Genomic DNA, 17535 nt, shown 5'->3' with positions numbered 1-17535 from the left:
CTCACTTGCAAAGTCGCATTTTGAAGTCTAAGGTACATTTTCTAGCTCAAAGTATGCCCAGGCTGTGACTCTCACTGGGTGTCTGGGTGTGGCTTGTTCTTCCCCATTATTCACATCTCAGCTCAGAGGTCATCCCTTCAGTGGCCTTTGCTGTCACCTCCCCTGGGGTGGTACCTGCCCTTCCCGCCACCGCAGTTCGCTGTTGGCCTCTGAGTTTTGCTCGTTTCTCTGCCAGCCGTCGGCTGAGAGTACCTGCTGCTTCTCCTGGGTTTTGAGCCAGCTTCTCCGTCTTGTAACAGAAGCTGGAACTTGCTCCTCTCAGAAAGGACTGGCTGCCAGCGGGTGACTCTGAGCAAAGGGAATCTTACACAGGATGTTGGCTCAGGGACTTCAGCGCCCAGTGGAGCATCCTTGTTGACCAGGGAGAATGGGTCCAGGTCTGAGGGACTCTTGTCGCTGTGGCCACATAACAGCCAGAAGCTGCTCATCCCAGCACCCTGTGAGCTCCCTGAAGCCATGGAGACTCTGTCTTGTTTACCTCAGAAAGTAAAAAGAAAGTGTTCGTTGCTCAGTCCTGTACAACTCTTTGAGACCCCATGGACTGTATCCCACTAGTCTCCTCTGTCCATAGGATTCTCCAGGCAAGAATCCTGGAGTGGGTTGCCATTCCCCTCTTCAGGGGATCTTCCCAACCCAGGGATTGAACCCAGGTCTCCTGCATTTTCAAGCAAGTTCTTTACCATCTGGGCCAGTAGGGAAGCCCCTTGTTCATCCCAGAACTGGCCCCTTCTCCTGTGCTGGGAGGGCCTGGGGAAGCCAAACGCTGAAGGATTGAAGGGACAAGATGGGAGGTGGGTTAGCATTACCCTGGGTCCAGAGAGCGAGCAGAGCCACAGTCAGGGTCAGGGCCAGTTTCATGCTGTGGGCTTCTGCTCAGCATAAGGAAGACAGATCTTGAAGGGTGGTGGCCATGGGTGGAAATGCAGCCTGGCCATGGTGTTGACAGGGAAGAGCCTGGTTCCTTGCCTGATGAGCAGGACCCTGTCCTCAGAGGCCCTGTGGGCCGGAGACGGACCTGCTTTCTGACCCAAGTAGAAGGTGCCCACCAGCCTCTCTTCCCGCTATTGTCGCTAGGGTGGCAGAGCCCAGGCCTCTGGCACCAGCTCTTAGTCCCCATTCACAAAGCCCCTGGTCAGAAGGGTCCCCTCTCCTTGCCCACACCTTGTTGGCAGCCTGTGGTCACCACATGCATGGATTGAGTCATTGAGAAAGGGCATTGGAGGGAGGTATGCCGCTATGCCCCTGCCTGCTTATGCCAGCTGCTGGTCATTGTAAATGACCTGTTCTCCCTCCTCTCTGGGCTCTGCCAGGAATTTTAGAGGGGTCCCCAGCCTGATGCTTTGCAGTGCAGGGAAGTGTTCTCCACATCCTCCATGTCTGTGCTGGGCCCGGATGCAGGTAAAGGAGTGGAGTTAGCACAGGACTCGAGCACAGAGTGGAGTTTGAATGCCCGGGCTGAGGCCCACCTGGGAGGCTGGTATAGATTCTGTTCCATCACTCGCTGGCAGTGATAGGTCTTGACAAAGCTGGTGGTTTGGTGGCAGTACTTTGTCCCCCTTTCCCCCTGCCCCTTGGCATCTAGGGGAAGGCCTTCTTGCCCTGTTGGAGCATGTGCCCATCTCTGAGCTGGGTCCGGGCAGGCAGAACACACAGAAACAATGATGGTGATGGCAGGGGACCTGCCACCCTCTTGGCTGCAGAGAGAAGCCTGCATGGCACGGCCAAAAAAACCAAGATAGAAACGGGTTGAGAAGCTGAGGAAATCTCTCCAGAGAGCAGGCCACTCACAGGAGGCCTCTACTGGAATTTTCTAAATCTGGGCACTCTCACAATCAAGAATATATCAGCTTGACCAAAGCTTCTCTTGCTACCCTCCCTCTGCCCCATCCCTGGTCCTTCTCCCATGAGCCTCTTGGTGAACAGCAGCCCCATCCACCCTGTCAGCCACCTGGGCCCGGGGAGCCCCTCTCTTCAGTTCTCCCCCACCCAACATACATGCACACCCTCAACTGACACTTAGGAGTGGAAAAACACTCTGTGGAAGCAAAATTCCATGTCTGTATAAAGTCCTTTGAGTGAGGTTATAAAGCTAGGGGAAGTGCTTTATGGAGAAGAGTGTTATAGAGAGAAAATACAGCAGCTAACCCAACCCAAAGGGACATGACTTTTCTATGAAACCAGGCTGATGACACTGATGCAGGCTGAGCTGGTGACCGGGTACCGGGGTGGCAAGACCAGAGCCAAGGGTGAGGTGTGGAGAATCCTCCATGTGTTTCAAGCTGAGAGAACTTGTGGACTCTGTATTAGAGAAGCAGTGAGAGATGTTAGGAGTTGGCCCCAAAGCAGCTTGCAGTTAAGTGGGAGTTATTTATGCTTTCATTGTGCAGAGTCCTTCAAAAATAGCCCGATCTAAGCTCTTTGGCACCACAGGAATACGCAGGCATCTCCCCTTAAGCTGGGTGTGTTGGATGATGGTAGCAAAGGCATGTGTTCCCTAGAACAGGCTGAATCTGGCTAGGGAGGGAATGGGGGCCTGCAGTTGGACTCAGCCCCCATGTCACAGACCCCTGCTTCTTGCCCTATCACACGTACCCCCAGATACAAAGTCACTGCCATGATGGCGGATCCAAAGTACTCCCTGCACCTCCAGTTCTGCTTCTTCTCTGAGTCTCCAGAGGGAGGCTTCTTGTGACTTCTGTAAGTAGCATTGGAATTGGACACGTTGTCCCATTAAGGGTCTCTGTGCCTTTAGAGCGCTGTACCGAAACCCCGCCCCTAAAGTCTGCGTGAATCACCTGTGTGCTTGTGCACGTGTGTGCTCTGTGGTTAGATGGAGAGATCGAAGTCCTAGAAGATTCGGAGCTCTGACCCTAGTTCTTATATGATCTTGGCCAAGTTCCTTCGCTTTCTGTGTTATTTGCAAAGGCTGCCGTAACAAAATGCCCCAGACTGGATGGCTCCTACAACAGAAATTTCTTTTTCTCCCAGTTCAGGGTGTAGGTGGGGTTGATTTCTTCTGGGGGTTTGCTGACCATTGCCTTTTCATTGTGTCCTCATGTGGTCTTTCCTCTGGGTTTGAACATTCCTGGTGTCTCTTGTTGGTCTAAAACAAATAGTCGGCCAGATATTTCCCCAGAAAAGATGAGTATATTTGGGATCAGCAGAGAATTGCGATTTGAGGTCTACAACCATGGGGACCCCTGTGAAAGACCCTGCACAGGAAGGGAAGAAGGATGCTTTTACAGGGAAGAAAAGGAAGCTGGGGTATGGGTAGGTGTGGGGCTATGGTAGACAGAAAGTCCATGGCTTGTCATTGACTGAGTCCTTGTGTGAAAAGATGCCGGGCCTTCCTTTCTTCTCTTGGGATATGCCATTGTCATTGGGTGTGAGAGCCCTTGCTGGTCTCCTGACTCTATTCAATCACTTGAGGCTTCTGGTATTAATTATTTATACCCTGTGTGTCCTAATCTTCTTTTTCATAAGGACACCAGTCAGATAGGATTAGGTCCCAGCTGGATGTCCTCACTTTAACTTAATTGCCTCTTCAAAGGCTCTATCTCCTGGGAATTCACTGGTGACGGTCCAGTGGTTAAGACTTTGTCCTCCAACACAGAAGTGTGGGTTTCATTCCTGGTTGTGGAGCTAAGATACCACATGCCTCGAGGCCCAAAAATCAAAACATAAAACAGAAGTAATAATGTAACAAATTCAATAAGGCTTTAAAAATAGTTCACATTTTAAAAAAATCTTTTTTTTTTAAAACGGGGGCTTATGTCCAAATTCACCCACATTATGAGGTCCTGAGGCTTAGGGCTTCAACATATGGATTACTGGTTCATGGGGGAGGAGTGGCAAACACAGATCAGCCCATAACACATTTTCTTTTAAACTTCATTACTTGTGATTGCTAATATCTGAAGGATTTGAGCCAGTGACTTCTGAGATTTAAAGTTCTTGTTCTTTTCCTTATCTGTTCTTCTTTTGTGATTTTTTTCTGTCCTCTCTCTCTCTCTCTCTCCTGTTTGTTCTTCCTCCTCTTCATTCTCTTATTTTCATTTCTCTTTCTTTCCTAAGAGTATACAGGTCACTCCCTAGGTGATGATACCCAGGTTTACTTATCATTTTTATGGCCCTGGTTAGAATGCATCAGATCAAGTTGCTTGCAGAAACCTGACAGCAAGTACACATAGCCGCATGGCAAGAATAGATTAAAGATTAATGGGAGGAATAAACCTTGCTGTTTCTCTATGTCCTCAGGGTAAAGGAAAGTCAGGGTCAAGGCTGACACCGACCATTAAGCAGGGTTTCTGTCCATAGTAATGACAGAATAAATGATCCTGGACTGGACCCCCTCACTGTAAATAACTTAAAAAACTGGAAGCAACTGATGAAGCAAAAGCTTCCAGATGTAAAAATAGGCAGCAAAGGGCTATGGTCCCTGACATAATAGAAACAAGGGTGAAGTCACTTCATGATTTTTCTAGCTTTTTACCTGGAGGCAGTTTTTGGACTACTCCCAGGAGAAAACCAAGCAGAGCATGGAGGCTTCATTGAGTTGAGAAGACAGATTAGAGGAAGATATATAGAACCCCAGAAATGTGCATAGAAGTTGCCCTCATCTTAGGCTGAATACTGAGCTGTACATGTAAAGAGAAAACCTCCAAACAGTCAGGAAATAAGCAACTTCAAGGAAAATTTTTAAAATAAGTAAGTTTTAGGCTTCACAAAGGGTATAAAGGGGCTTCCCTGGTGGCTCAGTGGTCAAGAATTCGCCTGCCAAAACCTGAGTCCTGGGTTTGATCCCCAGGTCAGGAAGATCCCTTGGAGAAGGAAAGGGCAAGCCACTTCAGTTTTCTTGCCTGGGAAATCTTATGGACAGAGGAGCCTTTTGGGCTACAGTCCATGGGGGAGCAAAAGAGTCAGACGTGACTTAGCAACTGAACAACAGCAACAAAAGCGTAAATTCTAGTCAGCTAGAATGAGGGTCTCGTGTTAAACACCTGGGAAATTCAGTAAAGACTCTAGAAATGTGATACCTTAGTAGTCAGGCCAAACTGAATCCACTCTAATAAAGCTTAAAATGAGTCTCAGAAGGATCAAGCTAATATTCAAACAACTCAACTGTCTGTTAAATCAAAATTCAACACTTTTTGAAGGAAGCTAAAATCCAGACATTCAACAATGTAGCATACACAATGTCCAGCATTCAATAAAAATAACTAGACATATGAAAGCAGGAAAATGTGACTCAAAGAGAAAAAAAGAAAAAACAACAGATAACAGCAATAGGTCCAAACATAGGAGATTCAGATGATGGAATTAGCAGACAAGGACTTCAAGACCAGTTATTCTAATGTACTCAGGAATTTAAGAGTAAACAAATAAAATATGGATAATGGCTATATTAACATCAGGAAAATATGCCTCAGAACAAGGAATGTTACTAGAGATGAACAGGGACATTTCATAGTGATAAAAGGGTCAATTCATCAAGAAGACATAAAAATCTTAACACGTGTGCATCTGATAACAAAACTGCAAATTACCTGAAACCAGTTGACCAGGAAAAAACAACATCTATAGTAACTGTTTCAAATTAAAAAGGAAAATACTACACAGTTACTTGCAAGGTCATCTTTATCACCATAGATTGATTAAGGGAACTACCCTGGTGCGTTGTTGGGGTGACAGAAAAACAGCTTAACAGATTTGGCTTTGACCTCAAAGAGCTCACAATGAGGCTGAAATACAGAACACACATACACAGATTAAAAGATTAAAAGGTATGTCTTATGTATTTTCCTTAAACTTCTTTCAATTTTTGAATCAAATAAATCATTAAGCTCCTGTTGGCTATTTTCCGTCTTGAAGGATTAGTACTTGGCCTTACCAACAGCCTTGTAACTGCTTAGTCACCCACACTATGCCCTAGTAGCTATATGCTGCTGCTGCTGCTGCAAAGTTGCTTCAGTCGTGTCCGACTCTGTGCGACCCCATAGACGGCTGCCCACCAGGCTCCCCGTCCCTGGGATTCTCCAGGCAAGAACACTGGAGTGGGTTGCCATTTCCTTCTCCAATGCATGAAAGTGAAAAGTGAAAGTGAAGTCGCTCAGTCGTGTCCGACTCTTCGAGACCCCATGGACTGCAGCCTACCAGGCTCCTCCGTCCATGGGATTTTCCAGGCAAGAGTACTGGAATGGGGTACCATCTCCTCTCCATGTAGCTATATGACCCACCCCAATAAGTTCAGTTAGCACCCACAGAACTGGAGGATGATCATTGTTAACATCCCATGAGACCAGAGACCAACACTGGGGGTCCCAACAAGGCTTGTGATGACTTACTGTAGGTCCCTTGCTTTCAAACATTCTTGAAGCAGGCTGTGACTAGTTATGGAAAAAGATTCAGTCTAGGGTGATTCACACTCATTATGGTTAATTAAACCAGTGAAGCCCCACTTAAGATGAGTCCAGCGCCACACCTTGGGAAAAAATCACTCTTAAAGATCCACTCTATACACACAACTTGATCTTTTTAAATTCAGTCTATTTCCCAAGGAAACTGCCTTCAGGTAATTCTGGGATTAGCATGGATTACCCATGAAAGAGCCTTCCAGAAATCCCAATTCAGCTACCAGGAGAGGCTGGCTCTTTGTTACCTTATAATAAATGATTGAATTTGTTTATGCCACTTCTTTCCACGAAAGATGAAAGTAGCTCACCAACAAACCTGTGCACTTAGCTAGCTCCAGGAAGGAAAAGCAGAGACCTAGAGAGAAGTCTTCCAGGCTCAGCTGGGAGTGAGAGCTTCTCTCGGGAGCTTCCTCAGTTTCCCCAGTTGCTCCCCAGCTCTTATGTCAGGAAAGACCAGGGACATTGACATCAAATAATGTGGGATGGAATCCCAGCCTTGCATCCACACCATGTGGGCTTAGGTGATCACGGAACATCACGGAACCCTATGTTCGTCAGCTACAATGTGCCTCGCTCACGTGTGTGCACTCACACATGCACGCACACACTCCAGATATTAGTTCTCTCCTTTCATGCCCTCTTTGTGCCTCTGTTACACGTCCTTCACTCATTACTGTTACCTGACGTGTCTTAGATCTCCTGGGGTCTGGAAAGTTGGCCACTGTTCTCATGGGTAGAAATGTCCTTGAAGGGAAGGGCTGTGTCTCACTCCCCTACGTCCCTAGACCCGGTCCAGCGTCTGGCATAGAGTTGATGTCAATGCGCTGTTGTTGGATGAAACTCTATCTCTTTTTCAGAAGGACTCAACGAGCTCTCCAGTACCTTCTTTATAAAACAAACAAAACGACTCCTCTGACTTCCTCTCATGGCCCCTCTCAAAATCTGTTCTCTCTTAGTCTGAGGTTGTCTTACTTTTAGGGGGAGAAGAGCAAAGGGCTTTGATGTCCGTCCCTGTGTTTGAGTTCCGGGTCCTTTAGACACCAGCTGGGTGACCCTGTGACACCTCCAATAAGAAACTGTGTGTCCTGGAAGGGGCGGGCCTGGCTCCTGCCCCTGCGCTGTGCCTGCTCTTACCTGGCTCGCACACTTAGATATAAAGCAGTCCTTTTCCATCTGATCCCCCTCTGCTGTTATCACCCATCACTCTGTCTACCCTTCTGCCTCTTTCCTCACCCTGACTTTCTCTGCCTGCGGCCCATCTTTGCCTTCACAGGCGAGCACAGCATGCTCCTTGTTTCCCTGGAGGTCCAGGTGGTACCAACCGCACTGCAACTGATGAAATGAATGTTTCCTCCTTCCTTAGTTTCTTCCTTAGGGGAGAACTTGACCTGAAAACAGTGTCTGAGAAGACTACTTCTCTCACATCGCTAGTGGGTGGGGAGGACCTTGGTTCAGAGAGGAATTCCCTGGCTGCTCCACCAGACACCACTGTCTGGGGGCTTCCGAATATATCCTTCATTCAACAGACAGGCTCATCACTTGTCCCAAATTAAAGCGCTTTGAATGCTTGGAGGGTTAGCATTTAACAGTTGTGAGTTTTAAAATAGATCAAATTCCTTCATTCCCCCTTCTAGTATTTCATGGTCAGGAAGAGGCAGAGACATACACAGAAGGAAATGGGGACTGATCTGAGCTCCTGACAAGACTCATTCATCTAACCCTGGATTCATAGTCACAGCCACCCAGTGTATGCCTGCTTCCTTTTCCATCCATCCCCCTTCTTTCTCCCTTCCTTCCTTCCTACCTTCTTTGCTCCTTCCCTTCTTCTTTTCCTCCCTTCCTTCTCCCCACCAGTATTATTTAAAAGGTAAGAGGAAAATATAAGCGCTAAAAAACTTGAATTGCTTGGTAACATGGGAGCATATTTACAACACTCTGTTGGGTTCTTTTCCCTAACCAAAGTCTTCACCTTCGTAGGAAAGCCTGACTTTTCTGGACTTACCCTATACTGAAGGTGACTGGTAGGAATTCATGTATTACCTCTTTCTGAGGCACTTTCATCATCATCGCTTTTAAAAGCCCAAAGACCTCGAGCATTTAACATGTAATAGTAGACAAGAGGTACAGGTGTTTGAGGCAGGAGGTCCCACCCAGGGCCTGAAGATGCCTCTGAGTTATCCAGAGAGAGAAATAATGACAACAAACATCTCTCTTTCTCTTTCATCTACCTTTATTGGAGAACAACAAATATCAAAATAAAGCTTAATCAAAAATTTGTAACTCACAATGTTTTCAAAGACAAAACACACACTGGTTCCAAATCCAGAGGATGACCCGTCATCTGTGAGAGATTTGAGGCAGTGCAGTCAGACTGTGCCTTGCGAGACGATGACCCAGAGACAGGGCCGGTCAGCACACATCCTAGAACAAATCTGCTTCACACAGAGGGGCTTCCAGCAATGTCAAGGGAACCTCAGGGGCATAAGATTCTGTTTTCTCAGAGAAACAATGCAATCCATGGTGTCTCTGGGCGATTAAGATTTGGACAAACTTCAGGAGCAAAAGTTGGGTCAAAATAGTAGGTGCCGAATGTCCAATCCCAAGGAAAATTAAGTCAGGAAGAGCTCAGAGTACAAGAAGCAACCTCTGGTGTGTGGTGACTGCCCCAGTCAATGAGCAAAGGGAAAGAACCATTCTAGCTCATTGACCATCATGCCTAAAATGGGCCAATCCTTTATGCAGAAAATAGGTGATTGAAGAGAAGCAGAAGAGACCAGAAAAAGTGAAACTCAAGCTTCCATTTCCAGTGTCAGTTTACATGGATTAGCTCATTTAATTTGATCAATAACACGAGAGGCTGGTGTTATCATTATCCTTGTTTTTACAGCAGAGGAAATAAGACCCAGAGTCAGGAACAGGACTAAGACTCAAGCCCACATCTTTTCTTATATTCTATCCTCTCCTGATTCTTAAGCAGGACTGACTTGCAAGTCCAGAAGCATAGGGTAAAGGAAGCTCGCTGGCCCGTGAGGGAAGCTGGCATCTGACTGTTTCTGTGGGGCCAGGGTGGCAGTCAGGGAGCAGGTGGGGTGGCTGGGGAAACCAACACTGATGGAATCCAGGATCCCAGCCACCACATGGACATGGCAGGCCACGTGCGCACTCATGAGGGCACCTTCCCCAACTTCGGCAGAGGAGAGGGAAGACTGGAAACCAACCAGAGAGGGCAAGTTGCCCCAAATGGAAGCAGCAGCTGTGCTAGGTTCAGGGGTTGCAGAGTCCTGGGAGCTGCCCAGGTGGTTGTTCTGGGGGTGGGATGTGAGTGCTGGGCAGGCTGGGCTTGGTGGGCCTGGCTAGACCTGGTCCCAAAGGTGATGGGCCACTGAAGAGTGTGAAGCAGTTAAAAACAAAACCAAACCTTAAGTGTTTCAAGCAAGTTGAGCCCTGGGATTTTGCTGGGGCATGGCAGATCTTGGTGTCACTCACCCAGAGAGAAAACCAGGGGAAGCGTTCAGGATATGTAAGGAAAAGCCAAGGTTGGGAACCAGGAGGAGTAGACCCTCAGATGCCCAAGTCACTACCATGTGTCATTGTTTATATTTTTAAACCATTTTCATGCCTATGATCTAACTTTGCATGTCACAGCCACTCTGCGTAGGTAAAAGGCATCATCTCACTGGTGAGAAAAGTGAGGCAGGAAAAGCTCTAATGATTGGCTCAAGGTCACAACATTCTGAGTCCCCATTCAGAACAGGCTCTTTAGACCCTGCAGCAAAATTCAGTCACCGCTTTCCTAAGCAATGACTTATGGGTGACTTGCGAGTGCCTTTTAAAATTCAGTCATTGTTGTCCTGGTCTTTTCGCTTTTAAGTCAACATCCCGTGTGGTCTATTAGGGAGCAAATATATTTTCCTTTATTTTATACTCGAACCCTTGAAATGACTATTTAAATATTTTAACTACAATTTCTCTCAATTTCATTGTCCGTGTCAAAGCATTTGACTAAAATGTAGCACAACTATGGTTCCTTTCAAGGGGGTCAAAATGTTTTCTGTGGATGGAAACGTTCCCTATGAATGAAGATGAAAGAAGCTTTGTTGTACTCTTCCTTGGGGAATCTTTCTAGGGTTATTACCAAAGTCAAGAATAGATCAGAAATGGAGAAAAGGTAGGAATATCAAGAAGAGCTTTCATGGAAAATTGAAATTATTCCTTTTAAAGTTCACAAATCCCACCTTGATGATAGACCGCCCCCAGTCTCGCAGGATAGCTCTTCCCAGGTAGAAAAGTAGTGATCATGAGATGATTTTGAGGCAACTGTGATTGATGTCAGCAGGTCCAGATGGTGATATTTTATGAAAAATTTAAAGGACATTTGTTAAGCTGATTCAATAGCAGCAGCCCTGGGCTCAGTGGGGCTGGGGGATACAAGAAGTGTGCATCATCTGTGAAGGTGTTTGGGCCCAGTTAGGGATGGAAATGCTAGTGATTTGAGTTTTGCACACAAGGGTTTCCCGCCTCTGGGCCACAGACCGGTATCTCCTGTCAGATCAGCAGCAACATTAGATTAGAAATAAAGTGCACAGTAACCGTCATGCACTTCGATCATCTGGAAACCATCCCTCCACCAGGTCCATGGAAAAATTGTCTTTTGCGAAACTAGTCCCTGGTGCCAAAAAGGCTGGGAACTGTACATGCTCGGCGCTCATAACAAACACCACTTCCTGTCTGTATCCCACAAACCCTGCTGTAAACACAGGACTATTGGGAAGATGCGGTGATTCCCAGTGACCAGGTGGCTGCCCCAGTTTTGCATCCCAGTTCTTTGTCTCTGAATGAAGGGCTCTCATCACTAACCCAGATAGGAAATAGCTCTGCAGTGACCTAGTCCCAGGGCAGATTCCTGCTGTCATCCAAGATATAGGAATTCAGAGTTAGGACAATGATTCTCTGGGGCTCGAGTTATGCTGGGTTTGTGGTAATGAATCCACCTGCCAATGATGGATACTCAGTGGATGCTGGTTCAATCCCTGAGTCAGGAAGATCCCCTGGAGAAGGAAATGACAACCCACTCCAGTATTCTTACCTGGGAAGTCCTACAGACAGAGGAACCTGATGGACTTGCATAGGGTTGCAAAGAGTCAGACTGAGCATGCAGGCACTGTTCAGTGCTTCATAGAAGAGATGAAATATGGACATTTTAGTGCTTCTTTAACCAGTGAAGATGTTACAGAAATGTTTTCAAGGAGGAAATGCCTTTTTCATAGAGACTTGACTGGTTGACTGAACTTTTCTTTCTTGGGTTAAACATAGCCACTTCTCTTGCATCCTGAGGCATCCGCTCTCCTGGTGGAGACACGTGAGCACGGCCAGGGGCCTGGAATGTCCCAAGAGGGTAAGAATAGCCAGATGAGCGACGGCTGCTGCTGGCCTCTGGTCACTGCAGTTGTCAGGAAGGCTTTGCCTCAAACAGCTCGGGGCCGCCTCCACTGGAGACAGAAGAACAACCTCGTGCTCCTGGGCTTGAATTGTCCCTTTAGTACCTCCAGCTCTCACCTGGAAGTATTTTGTAGCAAAGATACACATATTCTTGCAAAGATTTCCCACCTCCTTGGAGAACACAAGCTCTGGACAGCTCCAGTCACCTTGAGTCTGTGACCCCCTGGAAGCATGGACCAGTCGGACCTGCTGGGGTTCCTTGTCATCACCCTAAATTGCAACGTGACCATGGTGGGTGAGTAGTACAAACCCCTGCAGAACACGGGTTCTGCCTTGGATCACTTTTCCTGGTCCTTCTCCACGAGGAAGGCTTGCCTATCCCTGGAGGACAGGGAGCCATGGCTCAAGTTTTCCTCTAATTCTCCATCATTTAATGAGGCTCCCCATCATTTAAGCATGTCTTGGGGGTGAGCAATATTTCTCTCAAGAGGTGTCTTCTTGCTAACATTTGGGGGCTAAGTGGGAGGGATATGTTTATGTAACTCTTCTTTGGCTACTAGGAAAAGAAACAATACAAAGTTAAGAAATTCATGCCTTGAGTCAGCTCGCTTGTTCATCTTTTTTAGGGATTATCCTTGAAGCTCCATTTGTAAAGATTAGTAAATTCTCTTGTGTACTTTAAACCAAATCCCAATTTTAATTTTAGCCTTTTTCCTCTAACAATGAAAGTAATAAAGTTTTGATTTATTTGAGTTTGATGTAGCCAAGTTAAATTTTCAGAGAGGTGTGGCTACCCTGATAAAGGTATTGAGAAAAGGATTAAAATATATCCATGAAGTGGCTAATATTTTTCTTGTTCGTTGCTTTTTAAACTAAGCCAACTTAGTTTTAAAAGTTTGAGTTAATGACTTTATCACATAATTATCATGCAATTCTTGAGTTGAACTGACTTCGTTGATAAAAGAATTTAATTCTTCTGATGTCAGGTGATTTCTGCATCTCATCACAAAACAAAATATTTACAAGTTATTTTGACTGGTCCTTCAACATATTCCCAACTTGTTGATTCATGACATGAAAATAGGACTTGGAAGTGATTTTTTGATTTCTAGGTTAGCCTCACACATTCACGATGAGTTGAAGAAAGACAAAACCTCAATTCATAATAGTTGGAATAGGGGGAAAGGAGTTCTGAACAATTGAAGAGTCTAAAAACTGAATGTTCTTCAAAAAATCTGATTTCAAGGGCCATAAAGCAACATTAAACACAAGTCCTGCAATTACATCGGAGAAGGCAATGGCACCCCACTCCAGCACTCTTGCCTGGAAAATCCCATGGACAGAGGAGCCTGGTGGTGGGCTGCATTCCATGGGGTGGCTGAGAGTCGGACATGACTGAATGACTTCACTTTCACTTTTCACTTTCATACATTGGAGAAGGAAATGGCAACCCACTCCAGTTGTTCTTGCCTGGAGACTCCCAGGGACGGGGCAGCCTGGTGGGCTGCCGTCTATGGGGTTGCACAGAGTCGGACACGACTGAAGTGACTTAGCAGCGGTAGCAGCAGCAATTATATAAGGATCATGTGGACTATTACCATAGAGAAAACTCATTGAAAATAGTAGCTTTTATTTGCTATACACAACTACAGGAAAGCACTAACATCTTTGAAAAAGTTCACTCTTTAATAGGAAGACTTTATTTACATCAGCCCAACTTTCTAGAATTTTCAGCCCAAAGTCTGAACTAGCTGAGCCAGATTAAACATTTTAGTTATCTGTGCTTCTTTAAATCTGTCAATTTCAAAGCATTTTACAAACAAGTATAGACATACCTCATTTTATTGTGCTTCCCAATATTACTTAAAAAAAACAAAACAAAACAATTGAATGTGGCAACCCTGCCTTAAGCAAGTCTTTGGTGCTGTTTTTCTGACGGCATTTGCTCACTTCATGTCTCTGTGCCCCAATTTGGCAATTCTAGAAATATTTCCAAGTTGTTAATTGTTACTAAATTTATTCTGATGAACTGTGTGATCAGTGATCTTCAGTGTTAATACCATCACTGTCTGAAGGCTCAAAGGATGGTGAGCAATTTTTAACAATGAAGTATTTTTTAGTTAAGATGTGTACATTGTCCTTATAAAGCTGCTGCTGCTGCTAAGTCGCTTCAGTCGTGTCCGACTCTGTGTGTGACCCCATAGACCCACCAGGCTCCCCCATCCCTGGGATTCTCCAGGCAAGAACACTGGAGTGGGTTGCCATTTCCTTCTCCAATGTATGAAAGTGAAAAGTGAAAGTGAAGTCGCTCAGTCATGTCCGACTCTTAGCGACCCCATGGACTGCGGCCCACCAGGCTCCTCCGTCCATGGGATTTTCCAGGCAAGAGTGCTGGAGTGGGATGCCATTGCCTTCTCCGCCTTATAAAGCTACTGCACACTTAATAGACCAAGGTAGAGTGAAAACATAGCTTTTATATGCACTGGGAAATAAAAAAATCCTTACGACTCTCTTTATTGGGGTGGTCTGGATGGAAAGCGGCAGTGCCTCTAGGGTGAGCTTAATTGAGCCCAGGGTCCACACGCTGTAAGTGCTGGTTAGATATTCACCCAGTAAGCCAACTGGCCGATAGTCTTGCTGTGACTTCAACACGTTTATCTACTTAGTTCTCCAGTCTCGGTTCTCCATTCCCCTCAATAAGGACTTAGAACTACTACGAGGAGATGTATTTGTATGGCTGTAATGGTGCCCTTCCTGCTGCTTCTTCCCAGGGAAGATCTGGCTTATCTTCATGGTGCTGCTGAGGATGGTGGTGCTCATCCTAGCCGGGTCACCCGTCTACCAGGACGAGCAGGAGAGGTTCGTCTGCAATACTCTGCAGCCGGGATGCGCCAACGTCTGCTACGACATCTTCGCCCCCGTGTCCCACCTGCGATTCTGGCTGATCCAGAGCGTGTCTGTTCTCCTTCCGTCCGCGATCTTCGGCGTCTACGTGCTGCACAAAGGAGCTGAGCTGGCCGCACGCAGATCCCGTGGGCTGGAGGATGCCTCTGAGGACCATGACGCCCCGGGGCTGACCCCTGGGGCTAGGCGCTGCCTGACGGTGCCGGACTTCTCCTCGGGCTACGTGGTCCACCTCTGCCTCCGGACCTTGACCGAGGCAGCTTTCGGTGCCCTGCATTACCTCCTCTTCGGATTCTTGGTCCCCAAGAGGTTCTCTTGCACGCACCCTCCTTGCACCAGCGTGGTGGACTGTTACGTCTCCCGACCCACGGAGAAGTCCATCCTGATGCTTTTCGTCTGGGCGATGTGCGCGCTGTCTTTCCTACTTACTGTCGCCGACCTGGTCTGCAGCGTGTGCTGGAAGACGCAAGGGCGACCCGGTGAGGCCCGGAGGAGACCGTGTCCAGGGGCAAGGGATGCGGCGCCTGAGGGACGCGGGGCGCGGGAGGGGCTGGGGGTGCACGAGGGACGCGGGGAGCGCGCTCGCACGGGCCTGGGGACCCGAGGGCCGGGCGCGCACAGCCCCGCGGCGGAGTCCGCCGCGCCCGGGAGGCTGGAGCTGCCGGGAGAGGACGAGAGCGACGCGTTGTCTTCAGCCAGCGACCAGCCGCGCTTGGCCCGGCCCGGAGCGGCGGCCCTGGGGTGGGAAGAGCGGCCCTGCGCGCCGCGTGCCCAGCTCTCCGGCCCCGGCAAGTCCGAGTGGGTGTGAGTCCCGATATCCCACCCCAGGGACCCGAACGCGGCGACCATCCGCACCGCAGAAAGGCAAGCGGGCGGGACAGACGGACTTCGCAGGAGGCTCTGATGCAGCTCACCAAAGATTTAATTTCGATAAAGCCTTTAGGGGGAGGGTGGAACGTCCTAGGTGTTCAAATGCGGATGGGTTAACCCAAGAGCATCAGGCCCCTGAATTTGCTGCTCTCTGATTCTATTGTCTTATCTTACCTGTAAGGTGCTTCCTGAGAAGCACATCCTCTTGCGTTTACAGAGCTTTGATTAATATGTTAATGTTTTCGAAGGAGTTATTTTGTTTTGTTTTGGTTTGGTTTCGGTTTGTTTTTCTGCTTAGCTAAAAACGTCGTCTGTTACGAACTTCACGCACAGAGGGATATTCGTTTAACTTCTCCAAACTCCTTTAATAAAATTAATGCTGATTGCGTTGAGATCTCGCATTTCTTACTTCACTGTGTCATAGGAGAAGCCACAAATGCAGGAGATCTGGCTAAAAAACATTGGGGTCTTTTGTGGGGGTATCTTGAGTGGTTATTGCATGTGGGTGTGAGGTGCACAAGCTGAGGAGTGGCCACTGGCTTGCTTAGTGTCGCTGGGCATGTTGGCTGGGTGGCTGTCCTCACTGAGCAGAGGGGAGCACTTTGGCTGCTGATGGCAAAACTTGAGTTGTCACAGGGCTTCCAGTCCTGGCTCTGACTCTCCCCTGGCCCTGGGGAGAGTCCTACCGTTAGGGCTACCCTAAGGATCTTCATTCATGTCCCAAATGAGAAAGGCTGGGGGTGTTCCAGCCTTGCATTGTGTGCTGATGAACTGGGGAGGGGGTACCCTACAGACACAGTACTGTCATCTTCCAGGGGAGCTCCCCGCCATCAAGCAGAAAGTTGGGGTAAGGCTGTTCCTCTTCACCAGGAGGCAAGGAAGAGCCACGAGGTTGTCCTCCCAGAATGGATGAAGTGCCTCAGGTCCACAAACGCCCAGCACTGAAGAAGCCAGCAAATAGTGACACACGTGAACCAAGGCAGCCAGGGAAACAGTGGGCACTTTTAAAACTGTTCTAAAGATAACCCTGGCAGTGAACTATCTGTCGGAATATCAGATATTTCAAGGGGAGTGACCTCCTTGATCTATCTACAGAGTATCAAAGCCATTGATTAAAACGTAAAAAAAAATCATCCAAAATTGGCCTTGGCATAAAGCTCATTGAATGAATGAACCTGTTTTAACTTTGCAGTAAATCTCTCTCCTACTCTCTGACTCTCTCTCTCTCTCTCTCTCTCGATTGCTCATCAACCTATTCAGAACCATGAACCATGACTCAGACCCCTTTGTTCGAAACTTAGATCAATGTCACACATAGCAAGTGCTTGATAAATGTGATTTTGAGCCTGATATCCCTGAAGTATTCGGGGAAAGATCCGTTTCTTGTCCCTTGCAGTATTCAGTTCTGGCGTACTTTTGAGTTTGGGCACAGTCTTACAGACATAAGAATTCTCTAGGGGCTTCATTGCTATTTTAAAAATAAGTTCCTCAGGACGCCTCAAAGACCCAGTGTGAGCCTTGATAATGTTGAGTGAAGAAAGGAAATCAAACTAACAAATATTGGTGGGGTGCCTGGCTGAGTGAGTGAGAGTCGCTCAGTTGTGTCTGACTCTTTGTGACCCCATGGACTGTAGCCTGCCAAGCTTCTTTGTCCATGGGATTCTCCACGCAAGAATACTAGAGTGGGTTGCTCTCTGGGTAACTCCTGGGAAAGGGAACTAGTGAGGGCTGAGCAGGGACTCCCTCCGGCCATGGCGCCAGAGAGAACTGGGTGGGCCCTGTTCTCCTATGAGATCTGTGAGTGTATGCTCAGGTTTGGCTTTATAAATGGCACCGGTATTTGGGTTTA

General features: G+C 47.4%; 1 protein-coding gene across 1 annotated transcript; it reads left to right on the top strand.

Annotated features, from left to right (window-relative positions):
• Positions 1 to 12143: 12143 nt before the first annotated feature.
• GJD4 (gap junction protein delta 4) lies at positions 12144 to 15624 on the top strand. The gene is made up of 2 exons (XM_014482586.2): positions 12144 to 12207; positions 14684 to 15624. Exons 1-2 carry the CDS (start codon positions 12144 to 12146, stop codon positions 15622 to 15624), a joined length of 1005 nt encoding a protein of 334 aa, XP_014338072.2.
• The last annotated feature ends 1911 nt before the right edge of the window (positions 15625 to 17535 follow it).

Source organism: Bos mutus, chromosome 13 (assembly GCF_027580195.1).
Source record: "Bos mutus isolate GX-2022 chromosome 13, NWIPB_WYAK_1.1, whole genome shotgun sequence".
Lineage (NCBI taxonomy): Eukaryota > Metazoa > Chordata > Mammalia > Artiodactyla > Bovidae > Bos > Bos mutus.
This window is presented reverse-complemented; position numbering and strand designations above follow the sequence as displayed.

Bases quoted from the DNA above. Each gene is read 5' to 3' on its own strand.
- GJD4 (XM_014482586.2), top strand. From the start codon at position 12,144: ATGGACCAGTCGGACCTGCTGGGGTTCCTTGTCATCACCCTAAATTGC. The intron at 12,208-14,683 runs GTGAGTAGTACA...GCTTCTTCCCAG, and splicing joins TTGCAACGTGACCATGGTGG to GGAAGATCTGGCTTATCTTC.